General features: G+C 38.9%; 1 protein-coding gene across 1 annotated transcript in view; it reads left to right on the top strand.

Moving 5' to 3' along the window:
* Positions 1–25,128, top strand: part of DOK6 (docking protein 6) — a 404,688-nt gene that overhangs the window by 114,628 nt on the left and 264,932 nt on the right. Inside the window, exon 2 of the mRNA XM_069569174.1 lies at positions 20,031–20,138. Coding sequence (XP_069425275.1) covers positions 20,031–20,138 — 108 coding nt within the window. The remainder of the gene's footprint in view (positions 1–20,030; positions 20,139–25,128) is intronic.

The raw sequence follows: 25,128 nt of genomic DNA, 5'->3' as shown, positions 1-25,128 counted from the left end.
ATTTTATAATATAGATATCATTATCTTATAAAACTTCTCACATCACTATTCTTAATCATTCTTAATTTTAAACAATAAATGGCAGAGATATAGCCTGTGTATTCACAGTGTTAATATATCCACAATAAATCATGATGTGTTTTGTTTTAAACGACTCTTAAGTGACTAAAGAAAGGCAATGCCAAAGAATGTTCAAACTACCACACAATTGCACTCATCTCACATGCTAGCAAGGTAATGCTCAAAATTCTCCAAGCCATGCTTCAACAGTACTTGAACCGTGAAATTCCAGATGTTCAAGCTGGTTTTAGAAAAGGCAGAGGAACCAGAGATCAAATTGCCAACATCCGTTGGATCATCGAAGAGAGTTCCAGAGAAACATCTATTTCTGCCCTATTGACTATGCCATAGCCTTTGACTGTGTGGATCACAATAAAGTGTGGACAATTCTGAAAGAGATGGGAATACCAGACCACCTGACCTGCCTCTTGAAAAACCTGTAGGCAGGTCAGGAAACAACAGTTAGAACTGGACATGGAACAATGGACTGGTTCCAAATAGGAAAAGGAGTATGTCAAGGCTGTATATTGTCACCCTGCTTATTTAACTTATATGCAGAGTACATCATGAGAAATGGTGGGCTGGAGGAAGCCCAAGCTGGAATCAAGATCGCTGGGAGAAATACTAATAACCTCAGATATGCAGATGATACCACCCTTATGGCAGAAAGTGAAGAAGAACTAAAGAACCTCTTATAAACAGTGCTGCGATGAACATTGGGGTACATGTGTCTCTTTCAATTCTGGTTTCCTCGGTGTGTATGCCCAGCAGTGGGATTGCTGGGTCATAAGGGAGTTCTATTTGCAATTTTTTAAGGAATCTCCACACTGTTCTCCATAGTGGCTGTACTAGTTTGCATTCCCACCAACAGTGTAGGAGGGTTCCCTTTTCTCCACACCCTCTCCAGCATTTATTGCTTGCAGATTTTTGGATCGCAGCCATTCTGACTGGTGTGAAGTGGTACCTCATTGTGGTTTTGATTTGCATTTCTCTAATAATGATAATAGCCAGGACATGGAAACAACCTAGATGTCCATCAGCAGATGAATGGATAAGCAAGCTGTGGTATATATACACAATGGAGTATTACTCAGCCGTTAAAAAGAATTCATTTGAATCAGTTCTGATGAGATGGATGAAACTGGAGCCGATTATACAGAGTGAAGTAAGCCAGAAAGAAAAACACCAATACAGTATACTAACACATATATATGGAATTTAGGAAGATGGCAATGACGACCCTGTATGCAAGACAGGGAAAGAGACACAGATGTGTATAACGGACTTTTGGACTCAGAGGGAGAGGGAGAGGGTGGGATGATTTGGGAGAATGACATTCTAACATGTATACTATCATGTGAATAAATCGCCAGTCTATGTCTGACGCAGGATGCAGCATGCTTGGGGCTGGTGCATGGGGATGACCCAGAAAGATGTTATGGGGAGGGAGGTGGGAGGGCGGTTCATGTTTGGGAATGCATGTAAGAATTAAAGATTTTAAAATTTAAAAAATAAAAAACTAAAATTAAAAAAAAAATAAATAAATAAAAAAATAAATAAATAAATGAGTCCAGGCCCGTACACATAAAAAAAAAAAAAAAAGAACCTCTTGATGAAAGTGAAAGAAGAGAGCGAAAAAGTTGGCTTAAAGCTCAATGTTCAGGAAACTAAGATCATGGCATCTGGTCCCATCACTTCATGGCAAATAGATGGAGAAACAATGGAAACAGTGGCATACTTTTATTTTGGGGGGGGGTTCCAAAATCACTGCAGGTGGTGACTGCAGCCATGAAATTCAAAGACGCTTACTCCTTGGAAGGAAAGTTATGACCAACCTACACAGCATATTAAAAAGCAGAGACATTATTTTGCCAACAAAGGTCTGTCTAGTCAAGGCTATGGTTTTTCCAGTGGTCATGTATGGATGTGAGAGTTGGACTATAAAGAAAGCTGAGGACTGAAGAATTGATTTGAACTGTGGTGTTGGAGAAGACTCTTGAGAGTCCCTTGGACTTCAAGGAGATCCAACCAGTCCATCCTAAAGGAGATCAGTACAGGGTATTCATTGGAAGGACTGATGTTGAAGCTGAAACTCCAGTACTTTGGCCACCTGATGTGAAGAACTGACTCATTTGAAAAGACCCTGATGCTGGGGAAGATTGAGGGCAGGAGGAGAAGGGGGCAACAGAGGATGAGATGGTTGGATGGCATCACTGACTCAATGGACATGAATTTGGGTAAACTCCGGGAGTTGGTGATGGACAGGGAGTCCTGGGGTGCTGCAGTCTATGGCGTCTCAACAAGTCGAACACGACTGAGTGACTGAACTGAACTGAAGTGACTAAAGAATTAAATGACTTGTTCAACTCCATCTTATAGGAGAGAATAAGTAAGCTCAAGTGATTTGGAACCAGTATCGCGTAGCTAGTTAATGTATGAACGAGGGACCAATTTCATATATCTGAAATTAATTCATCAAAACTGTCATACAGACAAAAGAATATACACATTAACATACAAGAAAGAAGTACTATTTAAATCCTATTCAAGTAATTACAAGGAAAATGATTCACCAGATGATACCAATTTGATTTTATAAAAGACTTGCTTCCTGCTGCTGATGTTGCCTGCTTCTCTCTCTCTAATCAGCTTTTCTTCATCCAGCCTTTCTTCTCAGGCTGTATCAAATGCTCCTCTTTGTCTCAGTGCATTGAAAGCATCACTACTGTGGTGCTCTTTAATGAGTTGAAATTAGTCTTTGCGTGCTGTTCTGCCCCACTGGACTGCATGTTCCATCAAGCCAGGATCCATTCATTATTGCATTGGCCAGTGCCTAGTACAGTGGCTTATAGTCAGTGTTCTGTGAATATTTATTGAGCTGATTTGCATTTAAGGATCTATACTCTCAGATAATTATTGAGCATTTAATATGGATAAGACTTCCCTGATGGCTCAGATGGTAATGAATCTACCTGCAGTGCAAGAGAACTGCATTCAATCCCTGGGTTGGAAAGATCCCCTGGAGAAGGGAGTGGCAACCCACTCCAGTATTCTTGCTTGGAGAGTCCCATGGACAGAGGAGCCTGGAGGGCTACAGTCCATGGGGTCTCAAAGAGTCAGACATGACTGAGCAGTTAACACTAGTATGAATAAGATGTACTGATAAAGAGTTGGATTATTCCTCTATGTCTTGTTTTGGACACTAAGTCGTGTCCAACTCTTTGTGACCCCATGAACTTCAGCTTGCCAGGCTTCCCTGACAGTGAAGGCTTCCCTGCACTAACTCCCAGAGTTTGCTCAAACTCATATCCATTGTGTCCTTTACATCTAGAAGGCTGTTAATTTTATACAAATATGCAGGCTTCTATTCCTCTTCTGATTTTATGCTTTTAAATAAGAATAATTTATGCCTGCTATCTGGCAAATACATTTCAGAGACATCATCAGGGGTTGCCAGGCCAAGATGCCAATGAAATCTCTTTTGCAGAGGGAATTTTCTTTGCTTTTGTATGATTTTTTATAACAGTACATCTTAAAATTGCATTTATATATAGTCCATGGTATCTAAGATGTATCAGAGATAGAGCTTCTAGTAAAAATAAGCTTCTTAGAAGCTTTTTGTATTACTATTTTTTATAAAGGAATGATTGAAGGATTTTTCATAAGGACTTGTATCAAAGCAGAGATTTTAAAATAAACCTGCTATGTTCAATTTGATTTTACTACTGTGACACATGACAGATACGTGAAATTACAGGGCTGTCATTAGTTTTTCAAAAACTAGTTAAGTACGCTCTTTTTCCAAGTATCTTGTTGGTTGGAAAAATACATTTTGACAGTAGAAATGTTATTTTGATGTATGAGAACTTACATAGAAGATAAATATGAAAAGAGTGAGGAAACAGATAAGCAAATCCTGTAACATTTACATTACAGCAGAGACCACCGTGGACCTGCTGTCTCATTGTTAATGTCATTTCTTTCATGCAGGCTACACATTGCATTTTATTTTACCCCAAAGGAATAGTTAAAATAGGTTCCTTAGAAGATTTCTCTTCTACTTCATCACCCTTATATTCCTACTGTCTTATTTACTGAATATTAGCTCTTCAGTTAACTCCTGTTCCCTTTCTGATTGTCTTCCTGGGAATTCCTTTCCTCCATTCCCTTCTATTATTTTTTGCATATTTAAATTTTTATTTTGTATCCGAGTACAGTTGATTCACAATGTTTTATTAGTTTCAGGTGTACAGCAAAGTGATTCAGTTACACATGTACCTGTTCTATTCTTTTTCAAATTGTTTTCCCATTTAAGTTGTTAGTAATATTGAGTAGAGGGCCCTATGATATATGGTAGGTCCTTGTTGGTTATCCACTGTAAATGTAGTAGTGTGTACCTGTCCATCTTAAACTCCCAATCTATCCCAGTTACCACTCTTCCCCTTTATCTCTATGTATACTTTTAACTGAGATACAACTGACATAGGTGGGAGAAACATCAGCAGATATGTGGATAATACCACTCTAATGACAGGAAATGAAGAAGAACTAAAGAGCCCTTTGATAAGGGTGAAGGAGGAGAGTGAAAGAGCTGGCTTAAAACTAACATTAAAAGAGCTTAAGATCATGGCATCCAGCCCCATTGAGTTCAGTTCAGTTCAGTTCAGTTGCTTAGTCATGTCCGACTCTTTGCGACCCCATGAATCTCAGCACGCCAGGCCTCGCTGTCCATCACCAACTCCCAGAGTTTACTCAGACCCATGTCCATTGAGTCAGTGATGCCATCCAGCCATCTCATCCTCTGTCGTCCCCTTCTCCTCCTGCCCCCAATCCCTCCCAGCATCAGAGTCTTTTCTAATGAGTCAACTCTTCGCATGAGGTAGCCAAAGTACTGGAGTTTCAGCTTCAGCATCATTCCCTCCAAAGAAATCCCAGGGCTGATCTCCTTCAGAATGGACTGGTTGGATCTCCTTGCAGTCCAAGGGACCTTCAAGAGTCTTCTGCAACACCACAGTTCAAAAGCATCAAGTCTTCGGCGCTTAGCTTTCTTCATAGTCCAACTCTCACACCCATACATGACCACTGGAAAAACCATAGCCTTGACTAGATAGACCTTAGTTGGCAAAGTAATGTCTCTGCTTTTGCAAATGCTATCTAGGTTGGTCATAAATTTTCTTCCAAGGAGTAAGCGTCTTTTAATTTCATGGCTGCAGTCACCATCTGCAGTGATTTTGGAGCCCCCCAAAATAAAGTCTGACACTGTTTCCACTGTTTCCCCATCTATTTCCCGTGAAGTGATGGGACCAGATGTCACGATCTTCATTTTCTGAATGTTGAGCTCTAAGCCAACTTTTCCACTCTCCTCTTTCACTTTCATCAAGAGGCTTTTTAGTTCGTCTTCACTGTCTGCCATAAGGGTGGTGTCATCTGCATATCTGAGGTTATTGATATTTCTCCTGGCAGTCTTGATTCCAGCTTGTGCTTCTTCTAGCCCCGTTACTTCATGGCAAATAGGAGGGGAAAAGTGGAAGCAATGATAGATTTCCTCTTCTTGGGATGCAAAATCACTGCATATAGTGACTACAACCATGAAATCAGATGACTGTTTCTTGGCAGGAAAACTATGACAAACCTAGACAGTGTGTTGAAAAGCCAAGACATTATTCTGCCAACAGAGGTCCGTATAATCAAGGCTCTGGTCTTCCCAGTGGTCATGTATGGTTGTAAGAGCTGGACCGTAAAGAAGGCAGAGCACCAAAGAATCAATGCCTTCGAACTGTGGCACTGGAGAAGACTCCTGAAAGCCCCCTGGACAGCAAGGAGATCAAACCAGTCAATCATAAGGGAAATCAACCCTGAATACTTGTTGGAAGGACTGATGCTGAAGCTGAAGCTCCAGTATTTTGGTCATCTGACATGAACAGCCGACTCACTGGAAAAGTCCTTGATGCTGTGATGCTGGGAAAGATTGAGGGCAGAAGGAGAAGAAGGTGTCAGAGGATGAGATGGCTGAATGGCATCACTGACGCAATGGAGATAAACTTGGGCTAACCCTGGGAGATAGTGAGGGACCAGGAAGCCTGGCATGCTTCAGAGCAACTGAACAACAACAATAGTCGACATATGAGATTGTATTAGTTTAACAATGATTTTGATACATGTATATATTTTGCAAAGAACTATCAAAACTAGTTAGCATACACCACTGTGCATAGTTACAATTTTTTTCCTATGTTGAGAACTTTTAAGATCTATTCTCTTAGCAACTTTCAAATGTACAGTACAGTGTCTCCATTTCCCTTTAAATGTCCAGCTTCCCCTTCTTCTTTTCCCCCTCCCTTTTCTCTCCCCTCCCCCATGCAACATGTTGTCCTTGGTCCTCCAAGATTGGTAGACAGTTTGAGCCTCAGTTGTTTCATCAGTAAAATGGAAATAATAGCAGTTATTACCACACAATATTGGTGTGAGGGTTGAGTAAGAAAGCACTTAACATGACAAATTTGGGTACTGAATGGCAATTATTTTTAGAAGTAAAGCCAAAGTAAGAGACCTCCATGCCTCAGGCATTTCCTCATCAACCTACTCTGCACCTCAATGCCAGAGTCAGCCATTCTAAAATGCAAATGTGACCGTGGAGCCTCCATTGGCTGCCCATATAAATTTTCTTTCAGCAGTCAAAATATGTCTATGGAGCTTTAAACCCTTGTTGATCATATTTTAGTATTCCTTACCAGGTAGGTAAGGAATATTAGTGGTACATAATTCATGAATTGAAAAGTATCTCTCCCACCCTCATCTTGGTAGACCTAGACCCTACCCATCAATCCTGTGGTGGAACCAATTTTTAAAGTTCTTTTTTGCAGTTCTAGTGTTCCTTTATGGAGATCCAAGAACATGTAGCAGAATATTTTTCATTTGCTTTCTTTCTCGTGCAAAAGACACATGTGTATGAAAAAGCAAGGCATTTCTCCACACATAAACATAAGCTGGAGATATTTTCAATCAGAATGTAGAAAGCTGTCTTACCCATCTTGTAAATGTACTATAGTGTATTTGGCAAGTTCTTATCAACAGGTATTATGGTTACTTTGCTATTACCAGCAACCCTGTAGTATATCATTTATCCACATAACATTGTTATGAATGCAAATGAATTGATGGTGTAAAATTCAGAATGAGAGAATGCTGGGTCAAAGTCATGGATACAAATTTGATACTTTTTTTCCAAATTTAAAATGTTTGTTATCCTTTCTGCGTTTGAGGTGCCACCTTTATCGTCACTATTACTGAAAGTCAGCGTTGCTGCTGCTGCATGATTGAAGTGATGCCCAACATGATGAATAAAGAGAAAAAGTCAGGTTAAACCACAAAATTCAAATAACACTAAATCAAGAAAAGAGCATCCGAATCTAATTATGTAGCTCTAAACAGAAAGCCAGTACATTTTTTAAACAGCAGCTAAAATTAAATTAGGGCACATGAGAGACACAAAAATGTAAAGTAGAAAAAAAAAGTGTCAAGTAGATAAGAAACACTGTGTACATTTTGCAAAGAAATTAATTTTCTTTTCTGAGTAAAACCTCTCACTTAAGACATTTCATTTCAAAACGAGCTTTATACATTTGCAATCAGTCACCCTTTAAGCTATTTCTTCCCTGGATTTTCAAACTCCTGAAGCTTTCATGTCTTTTCCATGCTATGAGGAAATAAGCTTCTGTTCAGCTATGGAGCATGGATTAATGCCTAACGCTTCAAGAAACCCATACTTTCAAAACCAGTTAGTTTAGATCTTGATACTTTCTTTATTCTTGATCTTTTTTTAAAAAAAAATCACTTATTTCTGGACAAAATTTCATTCTAGAATGACAGGATACAAAGGTTCAAATGGGTATTTTCAGAACAGTCTGTTTGAGAGGCAAACATTTATTTATAACTAAGCACTTGGATTGAAGAGTTCTTCGTGGGTATACTGACAAGCAAGCCCCGTGTTGCCTGTAGGTTTCGTAGGCTTTAGAAGGAAAGTCAGTTTCAGATCATTCTTCTTTTCACTCTTCATTAGCATTTTTTTTTTTTGTCTCTCTCATCACTTGAGTTTTTAGACATGAAATGTTGTAGCTGTGCTGAAGTTTTCAGTTTATCAGAATAAATGGGTAATTCTTCCTCACTGGCTAGTTTCCAGCCCTTGAGAGCAAGGACTGTCTACAACAAAATAGTATATCAACAAGCTCTGTCATATAATTGGAAGTGTTAGGTTTTATAATGTTTCATATGTAACATTTTATACTATCTTGCACAATGTGAAATATAAAAACTAATTAATGTTGTTAATAAAGGTATCAGATATAGTTGATATATTAAAGTTTTTGATTGGAAGGATATACATTAACTTTAAGATATGGCATGCATGTGTGTGAGCTAAGTCGCTTCAGACAAGTCTGTCTCTTTATGACTGTAGCCCACCAGGCTCCTCTGCCCATGGGATGCTCCAGGCAAGAATACTGGAGTGGGTTGCCATTTCCTCCTCCAGGGAATCTTCCTGACTCAGGGATTGAACCCACATCTGTTAACGTCATAACCTGCATTGGCAGGCAGGTTCTTTACCACTAGCGCCACCTGGGAAGCCCAGGATATGTCATATGCGGTACACATATGAAAATGAGAACTTAAAGGTTAGTAACTACTGACCCTACAAGTTCTGGAATTTCTTAAAGGTCATTACAGAACTTCTCTGGCAACTGACATTTTCATAATTCTTTAAGTTAATTACTAAACCTGACAGCTATTTATGGCGGACTGAAATGAAACTATTAAGGGAAGCACACTGACTGATGCCTCCGACCCTGGCCAGGCACCATAGGAACCGTTCATGTGAGTTATTTTATGACAGTAAGGTCCTGGTAAGGAACACAGAACTCTCAGTCAGTTAGTCAGTTCAGTCCTGTCCGACTCTTTGCGACCCCATGAATCGCAGCACGCCAGGCCTCCCTGTCCATCACCAACTCCCGGAGTTCACTCAGACTCACATCCATCGAGTCCGTGATGCCATCCAGCCATCTCATCTTCTGTCGTCCCCTTCTCCTCCTGCCCCCAATCCCTCCCAGCATCAAAGTCTTTTCTAATGAGTCAACTCTTTGCATGAGGTGGCCAAAGTACTGGAGTTTCAGCTTTAGCATCATTCCTTCCAAAGAAGTCCCAGGGCTGATCTCCTTCAGAATGGACTGGTTGGATCTCCTTGTAGTCCAAGGGACTCTCAAGAGTCTTCTCCAACACCACAGTTCAAAAGCATCAATTCTTCGGCGCTCAGCCTTCTTCACAGTCCAACTCTCACATCCATACATGACCACTGGAAAAACCATAGCCTTGACTAGATGGACCTTAGTCAGCAAAGTAATGTCTCTGCTTTTCAATATGCTGTCTAGGTTGGTCATAACTTTTCTTCAGCCACCCCCAACTGGGAGAATGTGGGAAAGGTCAAAAGGTGACGCCACACATCCTGTCAGCTCCCAGAATCCTCCTCACTGGCGCCCACCTTGGCTGAGAGATGCAGGCACCACCAGGAAGGCCCCTAAGTCAGTGAGCAGCCAGAGACGACCTGGAAACTAACCCCATTGCCATAAAACCCGAGAGCATGAGTCCCGTGGTGGAGCAGCCCCCCTGGGCTCCGTTACCCTCTGGCTCTCCACTCGTCGGGCACCCCTTCCCAGCTTGCTTTGTCAGCATGTGTGTCTCCTCAGAAACTCATTCCCAAATGTTAGACAAGAGCCCCTTTCAGGCCCTGAAAGGGGTCCCCTTTCTACAACAAAAAGGTACCTTCAGATATAATCAAATTTGTTGCCAGAAAACTCATGTCTTATCAGTTGAAACCTTCCTATATATTCCTCATTTGAAAGCAACATCTGAATAATACCATTACCTTTAAAAAACAGTGGATTACAAGAGGCATGGAATAATTCTATGCTGGGTTTAAACATTTTATTCAAGACAGTTCACAGGTATGTAGATTTAAGTCAGGTTGATACACCAATTTGAAACAAGTAATGGAAATGTGTTTGCTGATTCAACATTTTAAGTATATTGTACTTTATAGTTTTAAAGAGGCAGTAAGTGTTCAAAAAAGCACTGGATGTTGAATCAACATTGAATGAAACTGCAAATTTATGTCCAGAAAGTGAAGTTTTCTGTTTTCACAAGGAGGATATAGTTTAATGGTGAGAAGTTATTCTTGGGAAGTGTGGAAAGCATCCATTTTGCAGAAGACTGCAGTTTTTAACTTTGTTCAGAACAGTTTTGGTAGCACAGTTGTTTAAATATCATATTAAACAGCATATCTAAAACTGAACTCATTTCTAGGTTTTGTGACAGTTGCATGAATGCCATCATTCACTTAGCTATCTAGGTATAAAAACTTAGATATATCTTTAGTTCTTCACTTGTATTAAGTTTATTATGAAGTTCAAATTTTTCTTGTAATGCTTTTCATCTTGGATTTCATCTCCTCTCTCTCTGCTGCCCTCAGCAGTGGCTGAGTTCTCATCTCCTCTGGTGTGAATGTACTGATTATCTAAAGAAATTATTCTATTGTCATTTGATCCCTGGGTCGTAAAGATCCCCTGGAGAAGGAAATGGCATCCTGCTCTAGTATTCTTGCCTGAAAATTCCATGGACAGAGGAGCCCGGTGGGCTACAGTCCCTGGGATCACAAAGAGTCGGACGTAACTGAGCTACTGAGGGCACCATTATATGAACCTTGCTACTGATCTAATATTTAAAAATATTAGTCCCATAATATCACTCGCTTAATAAAACTGTTGTCTCTGTTTTCTGCTGCATTAAATGAAAACTCTCTTTGACTTTTGAGGTCTTCTGCCATTTGTACTTATATCCTTTATTTCTTTCCTCAGGGGGTATGTGTATGTGAAACTGTTGAGTCCATTTTCTGCTGCATGAAATGAAAACTCTCTTTGGCTTTTAAGGTCTTCTGCCATTTGTATTTATATCTTTTGTTTCTTTCCTAAGGGGGTATGTTTGTGTGTGTGTGTTTGTGTGTGTATGTGTGTTTTCCTCAATTCAGCCCATTCTTATTACATCACAAGAGCCTCTCGTTTTTGTATTTTGCCCACAGATTTTGAGATGGTGCAGGTAAAGGGGAAAATTAATGACAGCACCAAGATCTGAAGCTTATGTGACTAAAAATATGGTTAACGTGGAGAAAATATAAAAAAAAAAAAACGAAAGGAGAAGTAAACTGAAGAGGAAATATTTTGAGCTGTGATTTGCGTGTTTGACTTGTACTTCCTTGAGCCCCATAGTAACTGAGTCCATAAAACAGAAGCATACAGGTTGTACCTGGGAATAGAGTTTTCACTTACAGTAGCATTATGCCTCTACAGCTGACTGATGAAAATAAAACACCATCAGTTTCCAAAAACTAAGTTGATAGAGCCAAAGAGTTACTCTGATTTTAGATAAACTAAAAGCCAGAAGACATGGTTCTTTCCTGGAGATTTTGAGCGAAGAGCAAGGGTATTTTGTTCTGTATCATGTCTGAAAGTGGGGAGCAAGAAGAGAGGGTTAATAATTGTAGGTATCCTTCCAGCGCTGTAATGGTTTCTAAAAATTGCTACCTGCTTGGGTTACTGCGTCCCAGGTCTGCTGGACAACTGGTTTTCATTCTCATGATGATGACAATTTCACACTCTCCATCTAAACCTTGGTGCTGCTGTGAAGCGTTCCATTTCTGGCTCTGACTCTCAACCATGTGTGTGTTCTCTCCCAGCATTTCATGGATGGCCTGGTAGACAAATGCAGTAGAGAGAACTATGTATATTCAGGCGGAAAACAAAAAACAGTCGGCCTCCACAAATACTGGGAATGGTGAGACTTGGGGGAATCATCATTTGCCTTTTGTGAATTTCCAACTGTTCTTCTGGATTATTAAGATAAAGAGAAAGCAAGACAATAGAAACAGAAAAGATGAACACTTATTTTGGACTTTCCAACCATGAAATGAAAAAAAATGAGATATGCATATTTCACTGTTAATGGATAGCAATATTTATATTTTGCATCTAACAGTGGTGAATGGTGCAAAGTTTTGAGTAAACAAAATTGGTGAGAACTTTCTCTTTTAAAATTAAACTTAAATTATGCTCCAAGGAGAAAGGAAAGAAGTTTTTAATTTCTTTGTTATATGGTTTATATTTAAATAGGTGAGTGTTTACATAGAGATTGCTGCAGATTTATATGTATTATTTATATACATATGTAAACTGAGATTTTAAAAGGCAAATAGATGTAAGGGCAAATGCATTTATATATAAACATAAATGGATAGCCGTATACACTGCTTCCTCTCATCCTTGATGATCTCTGCTTTTTACAGTCAAATATTATATAATCTAAAACAGAAATGGCCAGTAGAAGTATTTTTAAAACACTAAAATATTAATGAAAACAATCTTTGAACTAGTGATATGAATTCTTACATTTTATGAGATATTAGCTTTTTGCTAAATTAAGTTACAGATTAAAATGAATGTATTTAGACTTGTAGATATTTAAGAAAACGTATTTTCATCTCCCCATCCCTAAAAATATACTCTGCTTTTTTTACACTGTGGGCTGCTTAAAAGTGTGAGTTGCTCAGTCTTGTCTGACTATTTGGGACCCCATGAACTGTAGCCTGCCAGGCTCCTCTGTCCATGGAATTCTTCAGGCAAGAATACTGGAGTGGGTTGCTGTTCCATTCTCCAGGGAATCTTCCTGACTGGGGGATCAAAGCAAGGTCTCCTCCATTGCAGGTGAATTCTTTACTGCTTGAGCCACCAAGATTCCCCTTATAAAACCTTTAAAGTTACCTTTGGCTCACTTCTTTTCATTGCTTTTGTATTCTTAAGTATTTCTAATCAGTTCACAGTTAGAGAAAACCCTTTGGGTTTACATTTATCAGAGAGCCACTGCATTTGTTTCAGGGAACTCAGTAGGCTGTGAACTATATCCAGAGTTACAAGTGTATACAAAGGAGGACTCACAGTGGCTATACTTGATTCTAGTAGTCTATTCTCTGGACACCCAGAAGCCACAGGACTGTAGACACTGCAAATTGACAACTGCAGGTCTTACAGTTTAGAGATGACATGTGCCTTGAAAAATCTAGGCATTTAAGAGAAATCAATCTGAAATGCCTAAGATTTCTGACCCTGTACCTCTGTTTTTTTAATTTCATTCTGTTTGTGACTTTTGTTTAATTTATAATCCTAAATTTGCTTAGACTTCAGTTTAAGAACATCTACTATAACTTAGAGAAAGAGTTGATGAATCTGATTGAATTCTTAAAGCTGAGATCTTCCCTGACCTGGGTCTCCCATATTTTTCTTATTTCCTACAATCCTTACTGTGGTTCACCGCCCTCCATACTGGCTCTTTGCAGTTCTTGGAATAATAGTTCAGGCAGACTCCCTCATTAGGGCATTTGCTCTTATAGTTTTGTCTTACTGAAGCACCTTTTCCCCAAATGTCTGCATCACCCTTTCTACTGCTGAAATGTGGGCTCATGGGTGAGCCTTCCCTTGCCACCCCTCCATAGCACTTAGCACAACTGAAAAATGCTATTTACAAATGCACTTATTTATCTACCATCATCTGGCTACCCAGTTGAATGGATGTTCCAAGAGGCAGAAACTCTGTTTCCGTAAGGGCAAAAAGTTTTGTGCTTTTGGTTGCTGTTACTGTTTTAATCTGTATTTTTTTTTTTTTACTACCATATCCAGGGAACAAAGAGCTCTCAAGTATTTTTTTGAATGAATGAATGGTTGAGACTGATTCTAATATTGGTATATATTTGACAGCAATTAAATATGTCAGTATTGAAAGTTCATATCCCTGCTGAAGAGATAGCTGAAGCTAAACTCATCTGTGCATTAAGCTTAATCCTGTATATTAACTTTTTGCAAAAACACAGTGTGTCTTTCATAGTACCATATACATTTTGTGAGAGGACAAAGACCCAGGACTAAGTAATTGAATTTACTCATAACATGAGCCTGCAGTAACTATTCCTGAATGGGCTTTACTTACTTGGTTGGTTATTTGTTGTCTTGATATAGTCATCTTATATGCAGTTATAAGTAAACAATTGAATCCTATAGCCCAAGTAATTATATATATAGTATCTTGCTTTCAGAAGGGAAAACAAATGTAAGATGCTCTGGATATGCCACTGTCTTCTGTATTCTCTGAAATCCCCAGAAATGAAATTTCTATCACTCCATTTAGGGCAATGGACCCTCACATTTGACAACTTGTATAATGAAAAGTTCTCCCAAGTGTTTTAACCAAAATCCTACCTGAAGTGCAGAGTTCATTAGGTCACCATCTTGTGACGGAACAGTCCCATTAGATCCAATTTTTAGTCAAGTCAAATCTTAGGAATGGATCCTCGGTAAATAGCACTGTTACGGCTAGGAACTCCAGCCAAGAAATCAAACCGCCTACATCACAGTGAGTCTTAAATGGAAAAAGGATGCCCTTTGTGTAAAATTACTTTGGAGAGGAGACAGCATGAAAGAAAGAGATTGCTATGAGGTAAGAGGGTTTTCATAGCAATCTCTTTCTTTCATGAGGTGAGAGGGTTTTCTGGAGAAGGCGATGGCACCCCACTCCAGTACTCTTGCCTGGAAAATCCCATGGACGGAGGAGCCTGGTAGGCTGCAGTCCATGGGGTTGCAAAGAGTAGGACATGACTGAGCGACTTCTTTCACTTTTCACTTTCCTGCACTGGAGAAGGAAATAGCAACCCACTCCAGTGTTCTTGCCTGGAGAATCCCAGGGACGGCTGAGCCTGGTGGGCTTCCATCTCTGGGGCCGCACAGGGTCGGACACGACTGAAGCGACTTAGCAGCAGCAGCAGCAGCAAGAGGGTTTTCATCAGGTGGCAGGGAATCCAGCCGGTATTTGACTATGGCAAGCTTCCTGGCTGGCTAATGCGGTAGAAAACTGAGGTGTGGAGCAGTTTTGCATCCTGGGGATTCCTGCACTCCTGGCAGCAACATGGAATTTTCTAGAAGGAAAACCCGAAAGGTACCCAGGAGCCTGTTTGGTGAGACCACTGACATGTTTAGGAGATAGCTGTGAATGAGAAGGTGATAAGGGTTAATTCCCCAGGAGAGAATGAAGCAGCATCTTGAATAGCAATGGCAGGCATGTCTTCCGAGAAGGGACAGGACTCTTGAGAAGGTGAATCTTCCTGCAGGCAATTAATCCTGTCGATAACCAGCCAAATGGTCCCTGCATGTTCGCATGCCCTTGAACAGCCAAGCAGTATCTGTCCGCCCACACGCTGCTAATGAAGGGCACTGACGTATGTCCTGTCTCATGGAACAAAAATAAAAATACCTATTTAATTAGTATGGATCTGTTTCATGCACTCAAAAAATAAGCAAAATAAGACCTGTTCCTTTATTTTTTATTTTCAGAGGAGTGATTTCCTGGAGGTCTAAGTGTTAGTTGCTCAGTCATGTCTGACTCTGACCCCATGGACTGTAGGCTGCCAGGCTCCTCTGTCTGTGGAATTCTCCAGGCAAGAATACTAGAGTGGGCTGCTATTTCCTTCTCCAGCAGATCTTGCCAACCCAGGGATGGAACCCGAGTCTCCTGCATTGCAGGCAGATTCTTTACCACTGTGCCACAAGTGCTTACAGCCCTCCTGGACTAAAGCAGTCATTTTTGCTGCTCATCTCCAGAATTTTGCCAACATAATCATATCAGGCATCAGCTATAGGGCCTAAAGCAGAGCATAGCACACTTTGAAATCCTGCTTGGTAAAGAGGAACAGAGAGGTGATTTCCTCATGCTCCCATGAATTGCATGTTTCTGGTCTGAAGGTGGCTTTCAGCGTGCTGAGTCGTGCTGAATTTGACTTCACATTGACACAGAATGGTACTTACAAATTCTCAGCATCAAGTCCCTTTTTATTATCTGACTCCCATCACAAAGCAAAATGTTTTGAAAAAAACATAAGACAATAAAAGCCAAAAATGAAACCCTCTGCATTTATTAGCATTTATGAAATAATTTAAAAACCAAATAAACATCAAAATATAACTAGTCCACAGTCATGATAATTTGTACTATTTTTCCCAGTAAATTATTTTATTTTAATCACTTTATTGTGAGATTTTCATTAGACTTTTGAAATATCAAAAATTATTTTATTGAGATAAACAGAAATTGAGGAACTTTTTTGCAAAACGCCTGACCAATAGTCTTCCATACTGTCAGGGTCATAAAAAGTAAAAAAGCTAAGAAACTATCAAAGATCAGAGGAGACTAAGGAGACAGGGGAGGAGACAGGAAGCTCAGGTGGCGCAGTGGCAAAGAACCTGCCTGCCAGTGCAGGAGACATAAGAGACACAGGTTCGATCCCTGGGTCAGGAAGATCCCCTGGAGTAGGAAATGGCAACCCACTCTGTTATTCTTGCCTAGAGAATCCCATGGCCAGAGGAGCCTGGAGGGTCCGTGGGTTTGCAAAGAGCCAGACACGGTTGAGCACTGTCCACACGCAAGGAGACAGGAAACTGAGTCCAGCATGGTCACCTGGTTGGTGTTCAGTCGCTAAGCCATGTCTGACTCTTTTGAGACCTCATGGACAGGCTCCACTGTCCATGGGATTTCCCAGGCAGGAATACTGGAGTGGTTGCCATTTCCTTCTCCAGAGATCTTCCTGACCCAGGGATCAAACCTGTGTCTCCTGCACTGGCAGGCAGATTCTTCACCTCTAAGCCACCAGGGAAACCCTGGACTGGGCCCAAAGCGAAATAGGACATTGGTGGGAAAAAACTGATTTCTGAAAAGAATCTGTATTTTCGATAATAGCATTTTACCAATGTTTATTTCTCAGTTTTAGAAAAATGTATCATGTTTATTGAGGATGTTAATATTAGGAGAAGTTGGGTGAAATCTTTTACATTTTTGCTAGTGTTTTATAAATCTAGAATTATCCCAAAGCAAGGAAATAATAACTTGAAGACCTTTGCTTGGCAAACAGTCTATTACATCGTGTCTTTAGCAATCAGTTTTATCTATATGTGGTTGCCTGTTAATGTAATAGCAAAGAGATAAGATACTATCAAAAATACCAAATCTATTTTCCCTTATTATCTGTTATCAGATTTGTTCTATAGCAATATCGAGTGCCTAAATGGAAATACTTATGCCTTCTGACAATGTTTATCTCTCTCTTTAGCAGAAAATAGTGTTGTCCCATAGCTGGGACACTGCAGTCAGTGTATTTGTGTATTTCCATGAACATTACAAGACTTCATTTGAACATCACCATGGTTCCTGAGCAATAAAGTGCGCAGGGTACAAGGAAAATAATTCTTCTGTAGGAAAGAACAGCAACTGTATTACCAGAGTTTCGGGTCTCAGTTCCATTCAAACAGGATCTTTCTACCTCAACTAGAATTCCCAACCCACTAAAAATAATCATGAGATAAATACTACTAATTTATATATGCCCCACTAATAACTATATATGTCCCACTTTGCAAATTATATGTTTATTTATATACCTCTAATCTCTCAAATTTCTACTCAGATTCATGTAACTGTTTTCACTTTCACAATACTACTATGACTACTACTCTGCTAATAAAACAAAATCTGGAGAAGTATCTGTCTTAGTCATTGTGGGCTTCCATAATGCAATGCTGTAGACTGGGTGACATAAACAACAAACATTAATTTTTTTCACAGTTCTGGGGGCTAGAAGTCCAAGATCAAGGGCCAGTGTCATCAGGTTCTAAGGAGAGCCCTCTTCCTGGCTTGCCCACAGCCACCATCTCACCACATGCCCACGTGACCTCTCTGTGAGGGCATGGAGAGAGGGCATGCTCTCTGGTGTCTTGTCTTGATGGTGATGATTTAGGTGCTCAGTCATGTCCTACTCTTTGCAACTCCATGGACTATAGCCCGCCAGACTCCTCTGTCCATGGGATTTTCCAGGCAAGAATACTGGAGTGGGTTGCCATTTCCTTCTCCAGGGGATCTTGCTGATCCAGGAATCGAACCTGAGTCTCCTGCCCTGCAGGTGGTATCCTGCAGGCAGATTCTTTACATAAGGACATAACCCATTAGGACACTAATCCCATCCTGAGGGCCCCACCCTCAAGATCTCATCTAATCCTAATTACCTCCCTAGGGGCCCCACCTCCAAACCATCACATTGGGCTGAGGAATCCAACAAACCATATGCTGATATCATATTATTATCAACATTTATATTACATCTTCTAATGTTTTACTTTGGGATGGAGATTAATAAGGGGTCAGCAAATAAATAACTAGAACTTTGCGTGTGATGCGCAAGCATGTAGAAAGAAGAGCTGGAGCTCTGAAAGGCTAACTCCTTGTTTCCAGTGAGGGGTTAGGAGACTTGTGATGGGAGGAGACACATCTCCACCTGGTGGAGAAGAGATGCAGTCAGATGTGCTGGAAGCCCGGGGCTGCCCTTCACTCACTTTGCAAAGCCACCAGGAAGGAGCTGGAAAAGCTGGCAAGAGTAAAGTGAAATTGTGTATTTGAATCATTCTGTTTATTCTGCTTTTATGATGAAAAGGTCTTCACGTGACTGTTCTGAGTGCCTTTGAACAGGGTAAAGACTGTCTTCTAGTGAAAAACGAACAATGCACACTCCAGAGGAATTACAGTATCTGGCCTGTATTAGTTCCCAGGTGGCGCTAGTGGTGAAGACGCTGCTTGCCAGTATAGGAGACCTAAAAGATGCCGGTTCAATCCCTGGGTCAGGAAGATCCCCAGGAGAAGGGCATGGCAACCCACTCCAGTATTCTTGCCTGGAAAATCCCATGGACAGAGGAGCCTGGAGGGCTGCAGTCCATAGGGTTGCAAAGAGTCAATCGCTACTGAAGCTACTTAACCTGCACGTGCATAGCCACTTTGCAGTTTAAATAAAGACATAGAAAAGAAATAGAGTGATCTGATTTTCCGGCAATGGAGAATATTAACTCCCGCAAAAATATACATTTCTATAAGACTTTGAAATAGGAAATTTGTATTTCTGGACCTCTTCGGTGGTTGAAAAGGAGACTCTTTTAATTACTTTGCCTTAAACATGCCTGCGGAGGGAGGGTGATAAGCGGGGCTTGAGTTGATCGTGTAAGAATCAGTCCTGTAAGTCAGGAGGAAGTCCAGAGAGAAGGGCCTGTGTTTGTATAATACATTCCTCTATTTTTTTTAAACTAAAGCTGAAGAGATGTTTGTTCAGACAGATGTATGTTCAAATCCTGATACTTTTAACTATCCTAAAGTGCTGGCAACCTCATATAGTGAATATGAGGATTAATGTGTCTAAATTTTTTAATTTACTTAAAATTTATTTTAAAATGCTTATTGCACCAATAAGAACTTAATAAATACTAGTTGCTATGAAAATATAAAGGATGAAATAGATGTATCCATTATAACAAACATCTCTTTCATTTTCTAAAGTAATATATGAGCGTTTAGGTTTTTTAAAATTAATAGTACAAGATAAGTTAATTTTTAAATGTGATGTCTCTCCAAAAATAGTAAATTGAGCATTATGAAAGTACTTAAGTTAGTCCATTGTTACTTCATTATCATGGAAAACAGAATTGTGCGTCACTAGAATGTAAGAATTTTTTATGGTGTTGATACCCAGATGATTTAATTAGACTGAAGAGGATTGGAACCAGTGCACTGAAAATCTCACAACACAAATTTTTTTCACATAAAATTTTATATTTAATATGGTTTTAAAGTTTTGCTGATATATGAAAGAATAACATGCCTATGATCCCAATTTTTTCTCTCTGTAAAACAAGTGCATTTAAAACAATTTATTCCCACTGGCTTAGTTGAATAGATAAACCTCTGATGCTACTAAATGCATGTAAAAAGAGAGAGAATAAGATTCCTGTATTTCCTTTCAGATTTTCAGACGTTGCTGGTTGGTTTTCAAGAAGGCATCTAGTAAAGGACCCAGAAGGCTAGAAAAATTTCCCGATGAGAAGGCAGCATATTTCAGGAACTTTCATAAGGTAAGTCATGGTCTCTGGAATCTCTGGGGAATAACTGGACCCTTGGCAACAACTGTGGAGACATTTCTTTTGATAGATAAAATCTGCAGAGGCCATAATGCATGGCTAGGATAAAACGTCCCTGTGCTGATAAAATGCAAAAGTTATTTTTCTCCTTTATTTTAATCATCTACTGTAAATGCCAGTGGTACCTCTGCAAAATGAAAGGCTCATTTTTATTGCTACTTTGCAAAATGAGATGCCTCATAACTCAACCAGATCATTTCCCAAGGTGCTGAGTAGGCAGTTTCCCTCTGTTCAGGTTAATTGTGCATTTGTTACTTTGATTTTAACTGTGGGCAATGTTTAGGAGATAAAACTTTTGAGGCTGGTGTGAGCAGTGTTAATGACACTGTTAATGTTCAAAGCACTTGATGTTTACAGCTTCACAAGAAAGAGATCGTTGTGCATGCTGATATGTAGAGATGTGGCATAAATCCTATGAGTCAAATATCAATTTCCTAAAAATATGTGAGTATGAGTTGAAAGTTAAAAATATGTAAGAAATCACCGTAGAATGATGCTGAATGTGCTGCTGAAAGTTATCTCTGGTGATAATGTCAAAACAAGTTAGGTATTTGCTAGTAAGATGGAGGATTCATGATCAGAATGCAGAACTGCGGAGCAGTGTTGCTTTTTGACAGAATGCCCACATAAGCTTAGGGAAGAGCTTAATTCCTTCACGGCGGTAACAAAGAATAAGTTACCCTGAATACTGTAATGAGTCTGTGGAACTTATTTTCTGTGATATATAGTTCTTATTTCTTCTTTTATTAAAAGATAGAGTGTATTCCAGGGACGAGGAGCATGGCAGGGCTAAATAAGCATAGCACCAAGGATTTTTTGTGAAGAATAGGGAAGCCCTGGCTTGCTGCAGTCCTTGGGGTCGCAAAAGTTGGGCACAGCTTAGCAACTGAACAACAAAGGTTTTTAGGAGAGTGAAACTACCCTTTATTATAACGGTGAATGTATGCCATTATACATTTGTCCAAAGCCATAAGACATACAACACCAAGAGTGAACCTTGCTATAAAATATGAACTTTGGGTGATTATGTTATATTAAAGCAGATTCATTCGTGAGTTATAACAAATGTGCCATCTGGTGAGGATGTTGCTAATGGGAGAGGCTGTCCGTGTGTGTGTGTGCTCAGTCATATCCGACTCTTGCGACCCCGTGGACTGTAGCCCTCCAGGCTTCTTTGTCCATGGTCCTCTCCAGACAAGAATGCTGCAGTGAGTTGCCATGCACTCCTCCAGGGGATCTTCCTGACCCAGGGATTGAACCTGCATCTCTTGTGTCTCCTGCATTGACAGGTGGATTCTTTACCACTGTACCACCTGGGAAGCCCACATGCATAGGGGGGCAGGCAGTAAAAGGGAAATCTCTGTAATTTCTGCTCAGTATTGCAGTGAACATAAAACTGCTCTGAAAGGTAAAATCTATTAGAAATAGATTATTCAGCAATCATGTGCTAACCAATTTTATTACACAAATAGCCAGCAGTCATTTGTTTTAGACTTGAACCTCTATCATAAGGCTTAAAATGTGAACTTCTTTAACTCTCTATGAGGTAGTCTATATATTCATACACGTTTATAACTGGAGAATCCAAGTTTAAGTTCCTGCCAAAACACTTATAAGCTCATGGGAGTTTGGTTTTCTCTTGAGTACATGGATTTTAAAATCGTTATATCACATGTCTGTTTTTAGAGGAAAAGATATTTGTAGCCTGAAGTCATGTTGATATTTTGTTTGATGATAAAGATCGTGGCAATAGTTTTAAACCTGACTTAATAAGAAACTACCAGGTATGTCTGTGACATTTAGTTTTTGAGTAAAATTTTGAAAGACTAAGCATAGTATGTGTTCTGTGGATTCCTGGTCAGAACACTTGCCTGCTGGTCATTGATGTATCCTGGCTGCCCACTTTCTAGCCAGTGCATCTAGAGTCCTCATACTCAGCCATCTTTTACTTGACAAATGGCAACATTCCAGTATTGTAACCACTTATTAAGGTTAATAGTTTAGACTGAAATAAGGTATCTGATTTATACCTTGCCCTGGGCTCTTCACTGGGGATACTGAGATATACGTACCCTGAAAGAGTTTGTATTCCAGTGAAAAGACACCCGTATGCAGATAACTTTAATTCAATATGAGCAAGTCTTAATAAATTGAAAAGACTTGAAGTCATAAAGAGTGTGTTCTCTGACCATAAATAATTTAAATTAGAAGTTGGCGTTATCAAGTAAATGCTAATTATTTGGGAATTAGCATATTCCAAGGGGTAATAATCAAAAAGGAAATGCAGTAGTCACAGAGGCTATTAGCAAATATTCTAAACTCAAAAATCATAAAATACAAGTATCAACATGTGTGGAATATAGAACTACATGAGTAATTACAGGGAAATGTATATCTGTAAGTTCTTACATTACCAAGAAACAATAAATGGAGGAGAAAATATCAATGAAATAAAAACCAAAGTAATAATAAGGAAATTTTATAAAGTCCATAGCTGCTTCTTTAAAAAAAAAAAATTTACTTGATAAACTGTTAAGCAAATTTATCAAGAAAAAATATTTTAAAAAATCAAAGACTGGGATGAGTAGATGGGTTATCCACTACAAATTCTACAAATATTAAAAGGATAATAAGAGTATATTGTGAACAAATGTGATTTAAAATTTTTGACAAATTAAATGAAATAGACAAACTCCTTGAAAGACACAAACCACCCAGGCTTATTCAGTAGTTCAAGATCTAATAAAAACTTTTAACTTACAGTTCAATAATATTCCTACCAAAAAACTTGATCTCCATATCATTTCACTTGTTAATTAATACTATAACATATTTAAAGTGAAAAAAGAATCCACATAAATTCTTAAGGAAAATATAAAGAGGAAACCCTTTCGAACTCACTTTATCAGACTGATAAAACCAAAACCGAAAACCAAAACTAGACAAAGATGTCATATGGTTAATTTAGCAAATACTGGCCATTATTCATCTAGACTAGATATGATGGTAATTTCAATGAATTTGATAGTATTGAAGTTGGAGGTTAAAGGACAAATTTTGGGTATAGTTTGTGAAAACAGACTGGAAGTAATTATGGATTAAATGTAGTGTGTAAATGAAGGGTTGGATTCATGTACTTGAGCAACAGAGATGAGGAATGGTGCAGTTTATGAAGACGAGGAAAACAGAAGAGCAGCCTTTGAGTACAAATCAGAAGATTTCACTTAGCATATGTTAAATTTGAAATGTATATTAGGTATTCAAACTAAAATGTCAAGTAGTCAATTAGATAAACAGATGTGGGCTTGGGTGGGAGAAATGTCACTGTTGAAGTTATTCATTTGACTGTCATTGGCCTGTTGATAGTACTTTACTCTGGAGCACTGGATAAAATGTCATTAGGAGAAAATGAAGGAAAAGGAGATAATTAACATTCCAACACTTAAAGGATTAGCAGAGGTGAAGGGTCCAGGAGAGAAAGCTGAGAACAGCAGGCAGTAAGAGCAGAAGAATAACTTGAAGGGTAGACCATTGGAAACTAAGAGAAAACTGTGCTAAAAACACTTGAACATACATTTTTTAAAAATTCTGAACGAATGGTCATCTGTGTCTAGTTTTAGAGATTGAGAAAGGTGACAGAAAAGGGACTGTTGGATTTATAACATGGTCTTCGATGGCTTTGCCAAGAATTTTTTCAATGAAATATGGGGACTAATTTCACTTGGAGTAGCTTGCAGGAGATTGAGGGGGAAAAAACAAATAGCAACCCAGGCAATTATTTTCAAGATATTTTGCTGTAAAATTGAGCCTGTGTATAACAGTTGTTTTTAAAATATGAAATGTATTTAATATCCTTGTATGCCAGTGGGAATAATCTAGTAGACCAAAGATGCGATGATTAGATGTTTCCTTTGTATAATGATAGGGTTTGGTCTTTAACAGAACCAGAGAGCTTTCATTTTAACAAAAAAAGAAGAAGAAAATGACTGTAGATATAAATGGGTTAAATAAAAATTAATGTTAGAAAACTATCACTAACACTTTTAAAACATACACAATTTATGTATGTGAGCTTTCTCCAGTCTGTGAAAATTGAGTCACGAAAGATCCTGCGGAGCACAGTGAGAATAGGAATGGTTCATCTTCTAATAAATAACTAAACAGATATCACTGACTGTAGCTTGGAGCTTCCTAAAGCACATTAATAACTAGATTCAGTGTATGTGACAGCTAAAATGTACTTTTCTGGTGGGTGTGTTAGGAAGATTAAAGTTTTCTGTTATTGCAACTTATCCTTCACAGCATTCGAGAGCCTAATTCTGTTTCCTAGTGATTTAAATTTCCTTTCAGAAATTTTATCTTATTTTTTCTTTGGTGATTGCAAAGTAATACCATGAAGTTAGACCAGTTTTGATATAGAAGAACAATTTCGTCATGATTCATCAGTAATAAGAAATCTTAAAGGGTGCTTTCAGGAAAATATATAAATGGTCTCTTCTCTTATTTTAATACTCTTTTAGCAAGTTTTGCCTAATGCTTGACTGGCTATCTTATTATAGGCTTAGAGTGAAAAAAAAAAAAATCACAAGCTTTCCACTTTGTATATGTTAAGTTTGAAATGTCTCTTAGGCATCCAAACCAAAATATTCGTATCAACCTCACTACTTCTGTTCTTCTTCCTACAGTCTTAAGTAGCTCCATGACACTGATTTTTGCTTCTTTTTTTTCTTAATATACAGCTAGCATTATTTAAAGTCTCATTTATCATCTCTTCTATTAGTCAATACTGCCATTCTTTATCACTCACACACAATAAAGTTGTACCTAGCCATCAAAATTATATCACCTTTAGGCAACTCTGATGTTCCTCAAGTTAAAGTAAAAACTTTCCATGTAAATATTTGCTTTCACTGGATGAGATAAG

This window comes from Ovis canadensis, chromosome 23 (assembly GCF_042477335.2).
Source record: "Ovis canadensis isolate MfBH-ARS-UI-01 breed Bighorn chromosome 23, ARS-UI_OviCan_v2, whole genome shotgun sequence".
NCBI classification, from domain to species: domain Eukaryota; kingdom Metazoa; phylum Chordata; class Mammalia; order Artiodactyla; family Bovidae; genus Ovis; species Ovis canadensis.
This window is presented reverse-complemented; position numbering and strand designations above follow the sequence as displayed.